The 15,295-nt window shown below is 38.1% G+C and overlaps 1 protein-coding gene across 24 annotated transcripts in view; it reads left to right on the top strand.

Moving 5' to 3' along the window:
• MEF2C (myocyte enhancer factor 2C) overlaps window positions 1–15,295 on the top strand; it is a 359,868-nt gene that overhangs the window by 326,098 nt on the left and 18,475 nt on the right. For 13 of the 24 annotated variants that reach the window (XM_069751518.1, XM_069751584.1, XM_069751568.1 and 10 more), the window contains 2 exons: window positions 6,085–6,257; window positions 8,879–9,008. In XM_069751518.1, coding sequence (XP_069607619.1) covers window positions 6,085–6,257; window positions 8,879–9,008 — 303 coding nt within the window. Of the gene's footprint in view, window positions 1–6,084; window positions 6,258–8,188; window positions 8,213–8,878; window positions 9,009–15,295 lie in introns of all 24 variants that reach the window. The other 11 variants (XM_069751534.1, XM_069751552.1, XM_069751479.1 and 8 more) reach the window with 1 other exon arrangement.

Raw genomic sequence — 15,295 nt, 5'->3', positions numbered from 1 at the left:
AGATTTCTGGCTCTCACAGACCTGTAACTTCTTCTTTAAGAGTCTCCTCTTTCCTCCACTCATTACCTGTAGTAATGGCACCTGTTTAAACTTGTTATCAGTATAAAAAGACACCTGTGCACACCCTCAAACAGTCTGACTCCAAACTCCACTATGGTGAAGACCAAAGAGCTGTCAAAGGACACCAGAAACAAAATTGTAGCCCTGCACCAGGCTGGGAAGACTGAATCTGCAATAGCCAACCAGCTTGGAGTGAAGAAATCAACAGTGGGAGCAATAATTAGAAAATGGAAGGCATACAAGACCACTGATAATCTCCCTCGATCTGGGGCTCCATGCAAAATCCCACCCCGTGGGGTCAGAATGATCACAAGAACGGTGAGCAAAAATCCCAGAACCACGCGGGGGACCTAGTGAATGAACTGCAGAGAGCTGGGACCAATGTAACAAGGCCTACCATAAGTAACACACTACGCCACCATGAACTCAGATCCTGCAGTGCCAGACGTGTCCCACTGCTTAAGCCAGTACATGTCCGGGCCCGTCTGAAGTTTGCTAGAGAGCATTTGGATGATCCAGAGGAGTTTTGGGAGAATGTCCTATGGTCTGATGAAACCAAACTGGAACTGTTTGGTAGAAACACAACTTGTTGTGTTTGGAGGAAAAAGAATACTGAGTTGCATCCATCAAACACCATACCTACTGTAAAGCATGGTGGTGGAAACATGCTTTGGGGCTGTTTCTCTGCAAAGGGGCCAGGACGACTGATCCGGGTACATGAAAGAATGAATGGGGCCATGTATCGTGAGATTTTGAGTGCAAACCTCCTTCCATCAGCAAGGGCATTGAAGATGAAACGTGGCTGGGTCTTTCAACATGACAATGATCCAAAGCACACCGCCAGGGCAACGAAGGAGTGGCTTCGTAAGAAGCATTTCAAGGTCCTGGAGTGGCCTAGCCAGTCTCTAGATCTCAACCCTATAGAGGCAGCACGGTGGCGCAATGGTTAGCACTGCAGCCTTGCAGCGCTGGGGTCCTGGGTTCTAATCCCACCCAGGACAACATCTGCAAAGAGTTTGTATGTTCTCTCCGTGTTTGCGTGGGTTTCCTCCGAGCACTCCGGTTTCCTCCCACATTCCAAAGACATACTGACAGGGATTCTAGATTGTGAGCCCCATCAGGGACAGCGATGATAATGTGTGCAAAACTGTAAAGCGCTGCGGAATATGTTAGCGCTATATAAAAAAATAAAGATTATTATATTAAAACCTTTGGAGGGAGTTGAAAGTCCGTGTTGCCAAGCGAAAAGCCAAAAACATCACTGCTCTAGAGGAGATCTGCATGGAGGAATGGGCCAACATACCAACAACAGTGTGTGGCAACCTTGTGAAGACTTACAGAAAACGTTTGACCTCTGTCATTGCCAACAAAGGATATATTACAAAGTATTGAGATGAAATTTTGTTTCTGACCAAATACTTATTTTCCACCATAATATGCAAATAAAATGTTAAAAAAACAGACAATGTGATTTTCTGGATTTTTTTTTTCTCAGTTTGTCTCCCATAGTTGAGGTCTACCTATGATGTAAATTACAGACGCCTCTCATCTTTTTAAGTGGTGGAACTTGCACTATTGCTGACTGACTAAATACTTTTTTGCCCCACTGTAAATATATATATATATATATATATATATATATATATGTATATATATATATATATATATATATATATATATATATATATATATATATATACATATAGTGGGTACGGAAAGTATTCAGACCACTTTAAATTTTTCTCTGTTTGTTCCATTGTTCCATTGCAGCCATTTTTACATTTCCGTTTTTTTCAGTCAAGATGGGGTGCAGAGTGTACATTAATGAGAAAAAAATGAACTTTTTTTTAATTCACCAAATGGCTGCAATGAAACAAAGAGTGAAAAATTTAAAGGGGTCTGAATACTTTCCGTACACACTATATATGTATATATATATATATATATATATATATATATATATATATATATATATATATACACTGCATACACCTATGTAATTCTTATTCATTGGCAACATTCTTTAAATAATGAAAAATGAATAAAAATGATAAAAAAAAGCTGTCAAAATCACTTTATTAGCCTTAAAGAGCAAAGGAAATTCTTGGGATGATGGATGACAGTACATCAAAAGGAAAACAATGCAAAAACTTTATAATTAAAGTCAGAATATTTCAACGTTGAGAATGGAAGTTAAAATGTTAGATATCATTTTATTCTATAATTCAACATTAACCTCAATGAGGATAGTTTGGGAGAGGGTGGGATTGTTGATTGTTGTTGGGGCATGTGCATTTCAGATGGGCACCACCGAGTCAATTTGCATTAGGCATGGCTTTTTTAAATATATGAATCTTTGGTCACAAAAAAATACTTGCTCTTAGTAATAAATAGCTAGACTCCTCCTAGGATCTCTGACCAGCACTTCTGAAAGGGGCTGTCCAGTCACACTGTACTGATGACCTTGGGAGGTCTGACACATGGCACCCCCACTGTGGTTATAAGTGACAGGTTATATATTGTTTTAAGTCTGTTGAGCGGTTTTGTAGCATCTGAAAGCCACCGCTAAACATTGAATGGAACTGTGCAATGGAGTTCTGTTCCATATGTTTACACCAGGCCAGCGCCAGATTTTATGACAGCTAATTGATGTTAGACCTCCCCAAATTCCATTTTGATGAGCTATCCTATGGCTTCGTCATCAGTATGGTATGACCAGATAACCCTTGGTGATCACAAATTGGAGATTTATGTTAGACTAGATGGAGGCCCAATGCTATCGGGAGAGTGGTCAGCGGCGGTTGGGATCCCAGCGGTGGCCTGGATCCTAGCGGTGGGGAGGGGTCCTTGCGGCATAGGGTTCTTGAGGCGGGGCAGTCCCAGCAGTGGGGGGTCCGGCGATGACCCGCTGGTGGTACTGCACAAGGGCATGGTACCACCAGCGGGTGCCATATTGGAATACCCATTACTGGGGTATTGCAATATGGCGGTCAGCGTACTTCCGGTGCGGCGCAGTGGATTGTGGGATTTGTGGACGTCCAGATGGACGTGGATGACAGACAATTTAAGGTAATTATATAAATAGATAATTGTGCAAACCATACTTGAGTGGTAGATCTCCATATGATAACCATTAGTTATATTCTCCTTCCAACATTCTTGGATACTAGCTTGCCAGTTCATGACAGCTGTTGATTTCCACTGAGCAATTTACATGTTACAATATGGGGATATATCACTCAACAATGAGTGTTGGACCCCTTTTATATATATCAAAGAATAGGGCTCCAACACTCATTGTTGGGAAATGATATTGAAATTAATATTTTCCTGCATACAGATGGGGTATTAAAGGGGTTACCCAATGAAGCTCTATAAACAGAATATTTGTAAACTGCTGTGTCACCATGGTTTAAATGTGTTTAAATTATTAATTGTGCTTGAAGGGGATGACTGTCAGGCTCAGTGCGATAACTACGCTAGCCCGCTGTCTCTGCGTTGGGTGTGACCAAGAAGGGGTGGTTGGCTTACCTAGTTCGATGAGCCAGTCAGTCCCCTTCAGTCATAGCACAAATCATGTGCAGATACAGAGGGCGATAAATTCTCTGCGTCTGAACCAACATGGAAATAGGTGCTAAAATTGAGACTTCGAGCAGGGTTGCCAACCATCCAAAAATTCCAGGACACTCCAAAAATATAGGGCACTTTTTTGACCTGTCTGTAAAAAAAATTGAGGCGTCTGTGACTTTTCTGAGGTTGAAGAAATGTTTACAGATTATTTTGACTGTAATTATCATCATTTTACAGTTTACAGAGAATGCAGCAGATGTCTTCTGATCAGTGTTATAGGCTGCAGACATTAGTCACTTATAGTCAATGATTAATTATGTGTCCGTAAAAAATATCGTCGGTGATATCTTAATAAGCTGTCCAGGAGACATGGAAAAAGTCAAGTAGGAAACCATGACTTTGGGCCAGCTCTCATAATTTCTATGCCATCTTCCAAGTAAAAGATTCCATGTTTTTTTACAAAGTTACCCACAATCTTGCCTATAACCCATGTTCCAGACCAGACCACACTCTTGTACAACTCTCCGTGGATAAGGCTTAACGACTGATTTTTCATGCAACCACATGCTTGTAGTTATCCCAGATTTCAAAGGATGGGCTGCCATGTCAATGGATGGAACAGAGAATTTGACATTCTTCATGTCACACAATCTTTTAAACATGTTCATTTGGGGGCTGGAAACCATAATGTTTAAGTATAGGCCTCCGAGGCTGAACTTGAAACAAAAACTGGCAAACATTTACTGTGCCCTTCCTGACCAAAAAGGACAGATACAAAATGTGGATATTGTCATTGGCAGAAAGCGAATTCCGCGCGACTGGTAGTGATTTCTGGAGGATAGAAGAGGCCATTACACACACAAACCACCTGTCGACAGAATCCACCCCTATGCAACATCATTTTCTAGCTTTCCAAAAGCCTAATTGTCTGAAACAGTAAAATCATTGACGTCCTGGCACAAAATAAGTAACAGCAAACGCGGGCATGCAAATGCAATTAACAAGACATATGTTTCAATAAGTTGACATATCAAAGAGACGCGGAGCTGGTAACTAATAGGAAGCAATCTCTCATCAAGTGTTGATTTAGCACTGCAGGGTTATGAGAAAGAAGAGACGAGAGAAGGTTTGTTCTCGAAATTAGGGGGTTTGCAGAAATGAAAACGTCTGGAAATAATGAGGCACGTGAAATTATTTTAGCACCTCTGTTCTTTTTATCTACACAGAAAACACTATAGTTATTTTCTGCCCATAGCCAAAGGCAAAAAAAGAAAGAAAATCATTGAACTTAATGGGGAACAAATTACATTTTATGTGTGTAGTCAGGAATATATTTTCTGCATTTTATATCGCTGTGTATATCTGTGTGGGGTTTTTATACCCCATAAAAAGGCTCTCATGGGTGACCGAACTTCAGTGAAATTTCATTTACCGTATATGGATTATTTTCAATGAATCCCCCAAAATACAAAACTGCTTGTCTACAATCAAAAGAAGAGCTATGTGTAGGCCCATGTGTCTGTCCATTATATAGAATATAGGATTTCTGTGTATTACAGACCAGTGATGCTACATTACGGCCCGGTGCCCCATCAGTGCATAAGTGCTGGGAGAGAACACAGGTGACTGGCACAGCTACAATATTCCAGGATTTCAACATCGTGCCCACTCAAGGGACACGGGTGCCACATCACAAGAAGCAATGATTAAATGTCCAGATCCACTAAGCAAAGGAAGGATTGGCACTCACCATCCCATCAAATGTCCTTTATTAGGGTTTTTCACATACAGACAGAGGCAGAAGAGCTTCTGGTGGAGACGCACTGGACGCCGGCCGTTTCGCGCTGGTATGCCCTTGTAAGGGTACACCGCATACCAGTGTGAAACGGCTGTCGTCCAGTGCGTCTCCACCAGAAGCTCTCCTGTCTTGATGAGACGGTGAGTGCCAATTCTTCCTTTGCTTAGTGGATCTGGCCCCATCAGTGGACTAGTTGCGACTTTTTTATCCATTTTTGGTCCCTGTTTCTGTTTTCTACCATCAGCGTGCTATACGATTTTCTTGTGTGCAAAAAAAAACAAACAAAACAATCCCGAGGTTCTTCCAGAAATTAAACAGTAAAAAACAATAGCACTTAGATGATACACGGATAACATCCACATGCTAGATGCTTTTTTTTCATATTGGACCAATTCAATTGAGTTTGATCCCAAGTGGCCAAGTCAGATTAGAAATTGATATTTCTACATATTTTTTGTTGCAGTTTACTCAGTCCAACAAAAGTCTGAAAAAAGACTTACATATAGAAATGTCTGAATGAGGTGTAAGAATGTGTGTACTGCACTGAAGAGCATGCGTGTGCCTCATGTATTGTCCTCCACGCTGGCTGCACCATATACATGTATGCTAAGTAATAGCAACGTGCATGATTTTTCTGTTGTGCTCTCTTCACACAGGTAATGGGTATGGCAATCATCGCAACTCGCCAGGTCTGCTGGTCTCACCTGGTAACTTAAATAAAAATATGCAAACGAAATCACCACCGCCGATGAACCTGGGGATGAACAATCGCAAACCCGACCTCCGAGTTCTTATTCCACCTGGCAGCAAGAATACAATGCCCTCTGTGGTAATACTTTATTATACCTCGGGGTTCTAGATTCATAAAATATATGATTTCATATTTTGGTGGGTATCATTTTACGACCCCTCTCGGGTTTTGACATTTGGCCATTCTGTGGTCTGGTTGAGGCCTAAATTGGATTTGCATCCTATACTATGACAGATTGTATTGCATGCTAGAATCGGATCACAGGTGCGGAGAAGATGGAGAACTTAACTTCTCCATCTTCCCCATTGTGTGAGTCGCTGTATATTGGATTGCACTCGGATGACCCCTCAGTGCAGTCTGATGTTTTGCACATACCAATAGACGTGTATGGGTGCACGTCGTCCAACATACTATGCTAATCACAGCATGCAGCGATTTTTTTTCTCATGCCGACTCAGCTCGAGAAAAAAACGGTAGTATAACATTGGAGCGAGTTATATAGGAAAGAAAAAGGGATAAGAAAAGCCAGCTTCACCATGTTTATACGCTGGCTAGTCACCTGTGTTAGCGAGCCCTAATACTCATATATACATTTCACATGTTAGCATTTTGATGCAATAAAACGTAACAGAGGGATAGCAGAAATGGTATACAGATAGATAATAGATAGGTGATAGATAATAGATAGATAATAGTTAGATAATAGATAGATAGATAATAGATAGATAGATAGATAGATAGATAATAGATAAATAGAAAGATAGATAGATAGATAGATAATAGATAGATAGATAGATGATAGATAGATAATAGACAGATAATAGAGGTAGATAGATAGATAGATAGATAGATAGATAGATAGATAGATAGATAGATAGATAGATAGATAGATAGATAGATAGAGATAATAGATAGATAATAGATAGACAGACAGACAGGCAGATAAATAGATAGATAATAGATAGATAATAGGAAGGCGATAGATAATAGATAGATAGACAGATAGATAGATAGATAGTTAGATAATAGACCGATAGATAATAGAGATAGATAGACAGATAGATAGATAGATAGATAGATAGTTAGATAATAGACAGATAGATAATAGAGATAGATAGATGATAGATAGATAATATAGATAGATAGATAGATAGATAGATAGATAGATAGATAGATAGATAGATAGATAGATGATAAATAGTAGATAGATAGATGATAGAGAGAGAGATAATAGATAGATAGATAATAGATAGACAGACAGGCAGATAAATAGATAGATAGATAATAGGAAGGAGGTAGATAGATAGATAGATAATAGATAGATAGATAGATAGATAGATAGATAGATAATAGATAATACATAGATAGATGGATAGTTAGATAATAGACAGATAGATAATAGAGATAGATAGATAGGTAGATAGACGATAAATAATAGATAGATAGATAGATGATAGATAGATAATAGACAGATAATAGAGATAGATAGATAGATAGATAGATAATAGATAGATAGATAATAGATAGATAGATAGATAGATAGATAATAGATAGATAGATAGATAGATAGATAGATAGATAGAGATAATATATAAATAGACGGATGGATAATAGAGAGCTAGAATCTATAATATATATATATAATATCACTTGCAGCCAATTACATAAATAGAGCTGTCCCCATAACCAATTAGACTATTGCCGCTACAGTAAGATGTCAGCACTTGATTTATTTCTTGTCCCTTTAAGAATCAGATCCCTGTGGGGATTACGGAAATGACCCCAGTGGCTCACACTTTGGCATCCAGATGCCACGGAGAGGGAAGAAGGGGGATACCAAAAATTTGAGCACATTAATGAAACCGCTTCAAAAATACATGCTTTGTGTCAGATAACAGCTGCGAGTTGTACTGCTCCATGAAATATTATACTTTATCATTTGTTTTTAATCTTTATTAATAATGGACAGCTGCTAATTGTTAATTAATACTCCTTTCCCTCGCTCTCAGTCTGAGGATGTCGATCTGCTTTTGGTAAGTGGCTAAAGATTTTTTGAAAGGCTCTGATGTGCTCATTTGTGCTGTAACATATTAAAATATGGAGAAGACACTTTTTTCATTTCATTATAGAATAAAAAAACAAAAAAAACAAATCTTAACATGGCAGCTTCATCCTCTGACCCAGCACATGTTATATTGGGATTTATATGGGCACTTTAGTATAAATCATCTTTATGAAATTCACTATTAGTAAATCTAGGAGCTTTACTGCCATCTGCTGGCCATTATAGTAACTGCTGCGCCCAGCAATTCCAAGGTGAATGATGGCTAAGCCTGGCTGCTGGTAATTTTAATGACATTCCTGCATTTGAATGATAAAGAAACAATGATAGTACAGTATGCATATTTCATCAATTTTCCACATGGTCTGTTTTCAGCCCACAATAAAGCAATCTTTACTGGTGGCAAGTTCAATTGCCTAGGAGAAGCTGATGTAATGGGTTACCATAGCGACAGTGGGTCTCTTGAAAGATTGTAAATGATAGGGTTGGGAGAGTTCATGGGAGTCACATGCTAAATGATTAATTTGTATCATGTTGGAGTGTTTTTTTCTTCTCTGACAAAAAATGTAATGCACTTTACAAAGCTACAATGCATTTTGATGGGTTTTTTTTCTTGTGATTTTTTTTCTTTTAATAGAATCAAAGAATAAATAACTCGCAATCCGCTCAGTCACTGGCTACTCCAGTGGTTCCTGTAGCAACACCGACTTTACCTGGACAGGGAATGGGAGGATATCCATCAGCCATTTCAACAACATATGGCACTGGTAAGGAAAATGCTACATATAATTCTACATATAGGACCTATACGATACACATATGTTACATATACTGCATATAATGCTACATATACTACATACAATTCTACATATATGACCTATACGATATACATATGTTACATATACTGCATATAATGCTACATATACTACATACATATGTTACATATACTACATACAATGCTACATATACGATCTATACGATATACATATGTTACATATACTACATATAATGCTTCATATACGACCTATACGATATACATATGTTACATATACTGCATATAATGCTACATATACTACATACATATGTTACATATACTACATACAATGCTACATATATGACCTATACGATATACATATGTTACATATACTACATACAATGCTACATATATGACCTATACGATATACATATGTTACATATACTGCATATAATGCTACATATACGACCTATACGATATACATATGTTACATATACTACATACAATGCTACATATATGACCTATACGATATACATATGTTACATATACTGCATATAATGCTACATATACGACCTATACGATATACATATGTTACATATACTACATACAATGCTACATATATGACCTATACGATATGCATATGTTACATATACTGCATATAATGCTACATATACAACCTATACGATATACATATGTTACATATACAACATACAATGCTACATATACGACCTATACGATATACATATGTTACATATACTACATACAATGCTACATATACGACCTATACGATAAACATATGTTACATATACTGTATATAATGCTACATATACAACCTATACGATATACATATGTTACATATACTACATACAAAGCTACATATACGACCTATACGATAAACATATGTTACATATACTGTATATAATGCTACATATACGACCTATACGATATACATATGTTACATATACTGCATATAATGCTACATATACTACATACATATGTTACATATACTACATACAATGCTACATATACGACCTATACGATAAACATATGTTACATATACTGTATATAATGCTACATATACAACCTATACGATATACATATGTTACATATACTACATACAATGCTACATATACGATCTATACGATCTACATATGTTACATATACTGTATATAATGCTACATATACGACCTATACGATATACATATGTTACATATACTACATACAATGCTACATATACGATCTATACGATATACATATGTTACATATACTACATACAATGCTACATATACGATCTATACGATATACATATGTTACATATACTACATATAATGCTACATATACAACCTATACGATATACATATGTTACATATACTGCATATAATGCTACATATACGACCTATACGATATACATATGTTACATATACTACATATAATGCTACATATACTATATACATATATGTTACATATTATCTATTCCGAGTGGTTTGCCACTCATTTCTCTGTGTATGGGCCATATTCCACTTATACATATTACTATTATTCTATGATATATACGCATATATTTTCCTTGTTTTAGGTTTTTTTGTGGGTTGGTTCTGTACACTTTTTTCAATACAATGCTACATATACGACCTATAGGATATACATATGTCACATATACTACATATAATGCTACATATATGACCTATACGATATACATATGTTAACAAACAGAGAACACACAACCGAACAAATGCCCAAAAATAAATTAAATTCAAAATAGATTTATTTATACAAAAATATATACCAATTGGTAGGGGGAAAAAGAAACCAAAAGAGAGGCACAACAACAAGGAGACAGGGCAACATACAATACTGTACTGGTAGAATAATGGCCAAATATAAAATAGAAAAAATATATAATAAATATATATAAAGCCAACTACAGAATTGAAAGATTAAATATAAATATATATATATATATACACAAAAAAAATATTTCTTGTAGAAAACATATATATATGATCATAAAAGGATATGTGTACATATATATATATATATGTATATTATATGACCGCACACAATAATATTAAATAATGAAAAAATAAATAAATAAATGAAAAAATAAAAAAATGAAAAAATGAAAAAATGGGTGATACACCTTTAAGAGAGACCCAAAGGGGTTGATATAATATCCATAGCGTTAGGATGTGAAAACCAATACTAGAAAATGTGGAAATGTGCGGCTACATACAATATGTGCCAATATACTTAAATATTAATACGGGATACAGGGAGCTGCTGCATAGATCAGAAGACACTATAACGTGTAACACAATAAGTAAATAATGTTATTACTGCAAATAGCAAAATGGAGTGTCACAAAGCAGGCTATACCTGTAGTGCCGCCCTCCTCCTGGATGTGCCAGTCCCCGACGCGCGTTTCGGCGTCAGCCTTCGTCAGCCTACGATATGCATATGTCACATATACTACATATAATGCTACATATATGACCTATACGACATACATATGTTACATATACTACATATAATGCTACATATATGACCTATACGATATACATATGTTACATATACTACATATAATGCTACATATACTACATACATATATTACATATACTACATACAATGCTACATATATGACCTATACGATACACATGTTACATACTACATATAATGCCACATATACGACCTATATGATATACATATGTTACATTTACTACATATAATGCTACATATACGACCTACACTCTATACATATGTTACATATCTTATATATAATTGTCTAAGGGTCACTTCCGTCTGTCTGTCCTTCTGTCACGGTTATTCATTCGCTGATTGGTCTCACCAGCTGCCTGTCATGGCTGCCGCGACCAATCAGCGACGGGCACAGTCCGGGAGAAAATGGCCGCTCCTTACTCCTTACTCCCCGCAGTCAGTGCATGTCGCCCGCATACTCCCCTCCGGTCACCGCTAACACAGGTGTTATGCCGCGGTTAACGCACTCCGTTACCTCCGCTATTAACCCTGTGTGTCCCCAACTTTTTACTATTGACGCTGCCTATGCGGCATCAATAGTAAAAAATGTAATGTTAAAAATAATAATAAAAAAACCTGCTATACTGACCCTCCGTAGTCGCTCGCGCCAGCCACCATCTTCCGTTGCAGATTCCGGTGGCAAAGATGGTATGGGAGATGTACCTGCCATGACGTCACGGTCATGTGACCGCGACGTCATCACAGGCCCTGCGTGCCAGTGCAAGAAGGACCTGCCATGACGTCACGGTCATGTGACCACGATGTCATCACAGGTCCTGCGCTAATACCAACCCTGGGACCGGAAGCTGCAGTGGACTACAAGGGGCCCTCGGAAAGGTGAGTAAATGTTTATTTTTTATTTTTTAACCTACTTGGCTGGACAATATACTACATGACTGTGCAATATGCTACGTGGCTGGGCAATATACTACGTGGCTGGGCAATATACTACGTGGCTGGGCAATATACTACGTGGCTGGACAATATACTACGTGACTGGGCAATATACTATGTGGCTGGGCAATATACTACGTGGCTGGTCAATATACTATGTGGCTGGGCAATATACTATGTGGGCTGTGCAATATACTGTACTACGTGGACATGCATATTCTAGAATACCCGATGCGTTAGAATCGGGCCACCATCTAGTACTACATATAATGCTACATATATGACCTATACGATATACATATGTTACAACTACATATAATTCTACATATACTATATACATATGCTACATATCTACTATATAATTGTCTAAGGGTCACTTCCATGACGTCACGGTCATGTGACAGCGATGTCATCACAGGCCGTGCACGGCTACGCTAGAAGGACCTGCCATGATGTCACGGTCATGTGACCGCGACGTCATCACAGGTCCTGCGCTAATACCAACCCTGGGACCGGAAGCTGCCGTGGACTACAAGGGGCCCTCGAAAAGGTGAGTATATGCTTATTTTTTATTTTTTAACCTGAGAAAAACCTGGCTGGGCAATATACGACGTACCTGGGCAATATAATACGTGACTGGACAATTTACTACATGGCTCTGTGCTGTATACTACTTCGCTGTGCAATATACTACGTGACTGGCCAATATACTACGTGGCTCTGTGCTGTATACTACGTCACTGGGCAATATACTACGTGACTGGCCAATATACTATGTGGCTCTGTGCTGTATACTACGTCACTGGGCAATATACTACGTAACTGGGCAATATACTACGTGGCTCTGTGCTGTATACTACGTCAATGGGCAATATACTATGTCACTGGGCAATATACTACGTGGCTGCGCAATATACTACGTCACTAGGCAATATACTACGTAACTGGGCAATATACTACGTCACTAGGCAATATACTACGTAACTGGGCAATATACTACGTGGCTGGGCAATATACTATGTCACTGGGCAATATACTACGTGACTGGGCAATATACTACGTCACTGGGCAATATTCTATGTAGCTGGGCAATATACTACGTGTCTTGGCAATATACTACGTCACTGGGCAATATACTACGTGTCTGGGCAATATAATACGTGGCTGGGCAATATACTACGTGGCTGGGCAATATACTACGTGGCTGGGCAATATACTACGTGGCTGGGCAATATACTACGTAGCTGGGCAATATACTACGTGGCTGGGCAATATACTACGTGGTTGGGCAATATACTACGTGGTTGGGCAATATACTATGTGGCTGGGCAATATACTACATGGGCTGTGCAATATACTACGTGGACATGCATATTCTAGAATACCCGATGCGTTAGAATCGGGCCACCATCTAGTAAGATATAATACAGAATGAGATTTATCCCAAGGTTCCTTATTTTCATGTATTCTATAATACTGAAACAGTGGTTATTCTTTAGCCCCTTAACCACCAGAGGTATTTTTGGTTTTGCATTTTCATTTTTTTCTCCCCTGTTTCCCAGAACCATAACTTTTTTACTTTTTGGCCAAAATGGCCATGTGAGGGCTTTTTTTTGCTGGAGGAGTTGTAGTTTTGAATGACACCATTGGTTTTACCACGTCGCATACTACACAATGGAATAAAATTCCAATTGCAATGAAATTGGAGAAAAAGTGCAATCCCACACTTGTTTTTTGTTTGGCCTTTTGCTCGGTTCACTAAATGCTACAACTGACCTATCATTATGATTCTCCAGGTCATTACAAGTTCATAGACACCAAACATGTCTAGGTTCTTTTTTATCTAAGTGTTGAAAAAAAATTTCAAACCTTGTTAAAAAAAAAAAAATTGCACCATTTTCCGATACCCATAATGTCTCCATTTTTCATGATCTCGGGTCAGGTGAGGGCTTACTTTTTGCGTGCCGAGCTGGCGTTTTTAATGATACCATTTTGGTGCAGACACAATCTTTTGATCGCTGCAACTAAAAAAACGTAATTCTGGCATTTTTACTTTTTTCTCTCTACGCCGTTTAGCGATCAGATTAATCCTTTTTTTATTGATAGATCTGGCGATTTTAAACTCAGCGATACCAAATATGTGTATGTTTGATTTTTTTTTTAATTGTTTTATTTTGAATGGGGTGAAAGGGGAGTGATTTGCACTTTTATTTATTTTTCTTTTTTTATATTTTTAAAAACATTTTTTTTAACTTTTGCATGCTTCCATAGTCTCCATGGGAGGCTACAAGCTGCCATCACCCGATCAGCACAGCTACATATAGGCCATAATCAGATCGCCTATATGTAGCTGAATTACTCACTTGCTATGGGTATGTGCACATGTTGCGGATTTTGCTTCGGACCCACAGCGGATTTGACGCTGTGGATTCACAGCAGTTTTCCATGAGTTTACAGTACCATGTTAACATATGGAAAAAAAATCTGCAGTGCATATGCTGCGGAAAAAAACGCAGTGGTTTACATTCTGCAGCATGTCAATTCTTTGTGCGGATTCCGCAGCGGTTTACACTTGCTCCTCAATAGGAATCCGCAGGTGTAAAGCCGCAGGAGGAATCTGCACAAAAACCACGAAAAAAAACACGGTAAATCAGTGGTAATTCAGCAGTAAATCCGCAGTGTGGTTTTCCTGTAGATTTACCAAAATTAGTGCGGAAAAATCCGCACACAAAATCCGCTATGTACACATAGCCTATGAGCACCAACCACTGGGTGGTACTCACAGCCAGATGGCAGTGAAACTATAGAGGTTTCCAGGAGACCTCTGGTTGTCATGCCAACCCACCGGTGACCCACGATCAAGTGACGGGG

This window comes from Ranitomeya imitator, chromosome 1 (genome assembly GCF_032444005.1).
Source record: "Ranitomeya imitator isolate aRanImi1 chromosome 1, aRanImi1.pri, whole genome shotgun sequence".
Lineage (NCBI taxonomy): Eukaryota > Metazoa > Chordata > Amphibia > Anura > Dendrobatidae > Ranitomeya > Ranitomeya imitator.
Note: the sequence above shows the minus strand (reverse complement) of the source record. Positions and strands in the feature narration are given on the sequence as shown.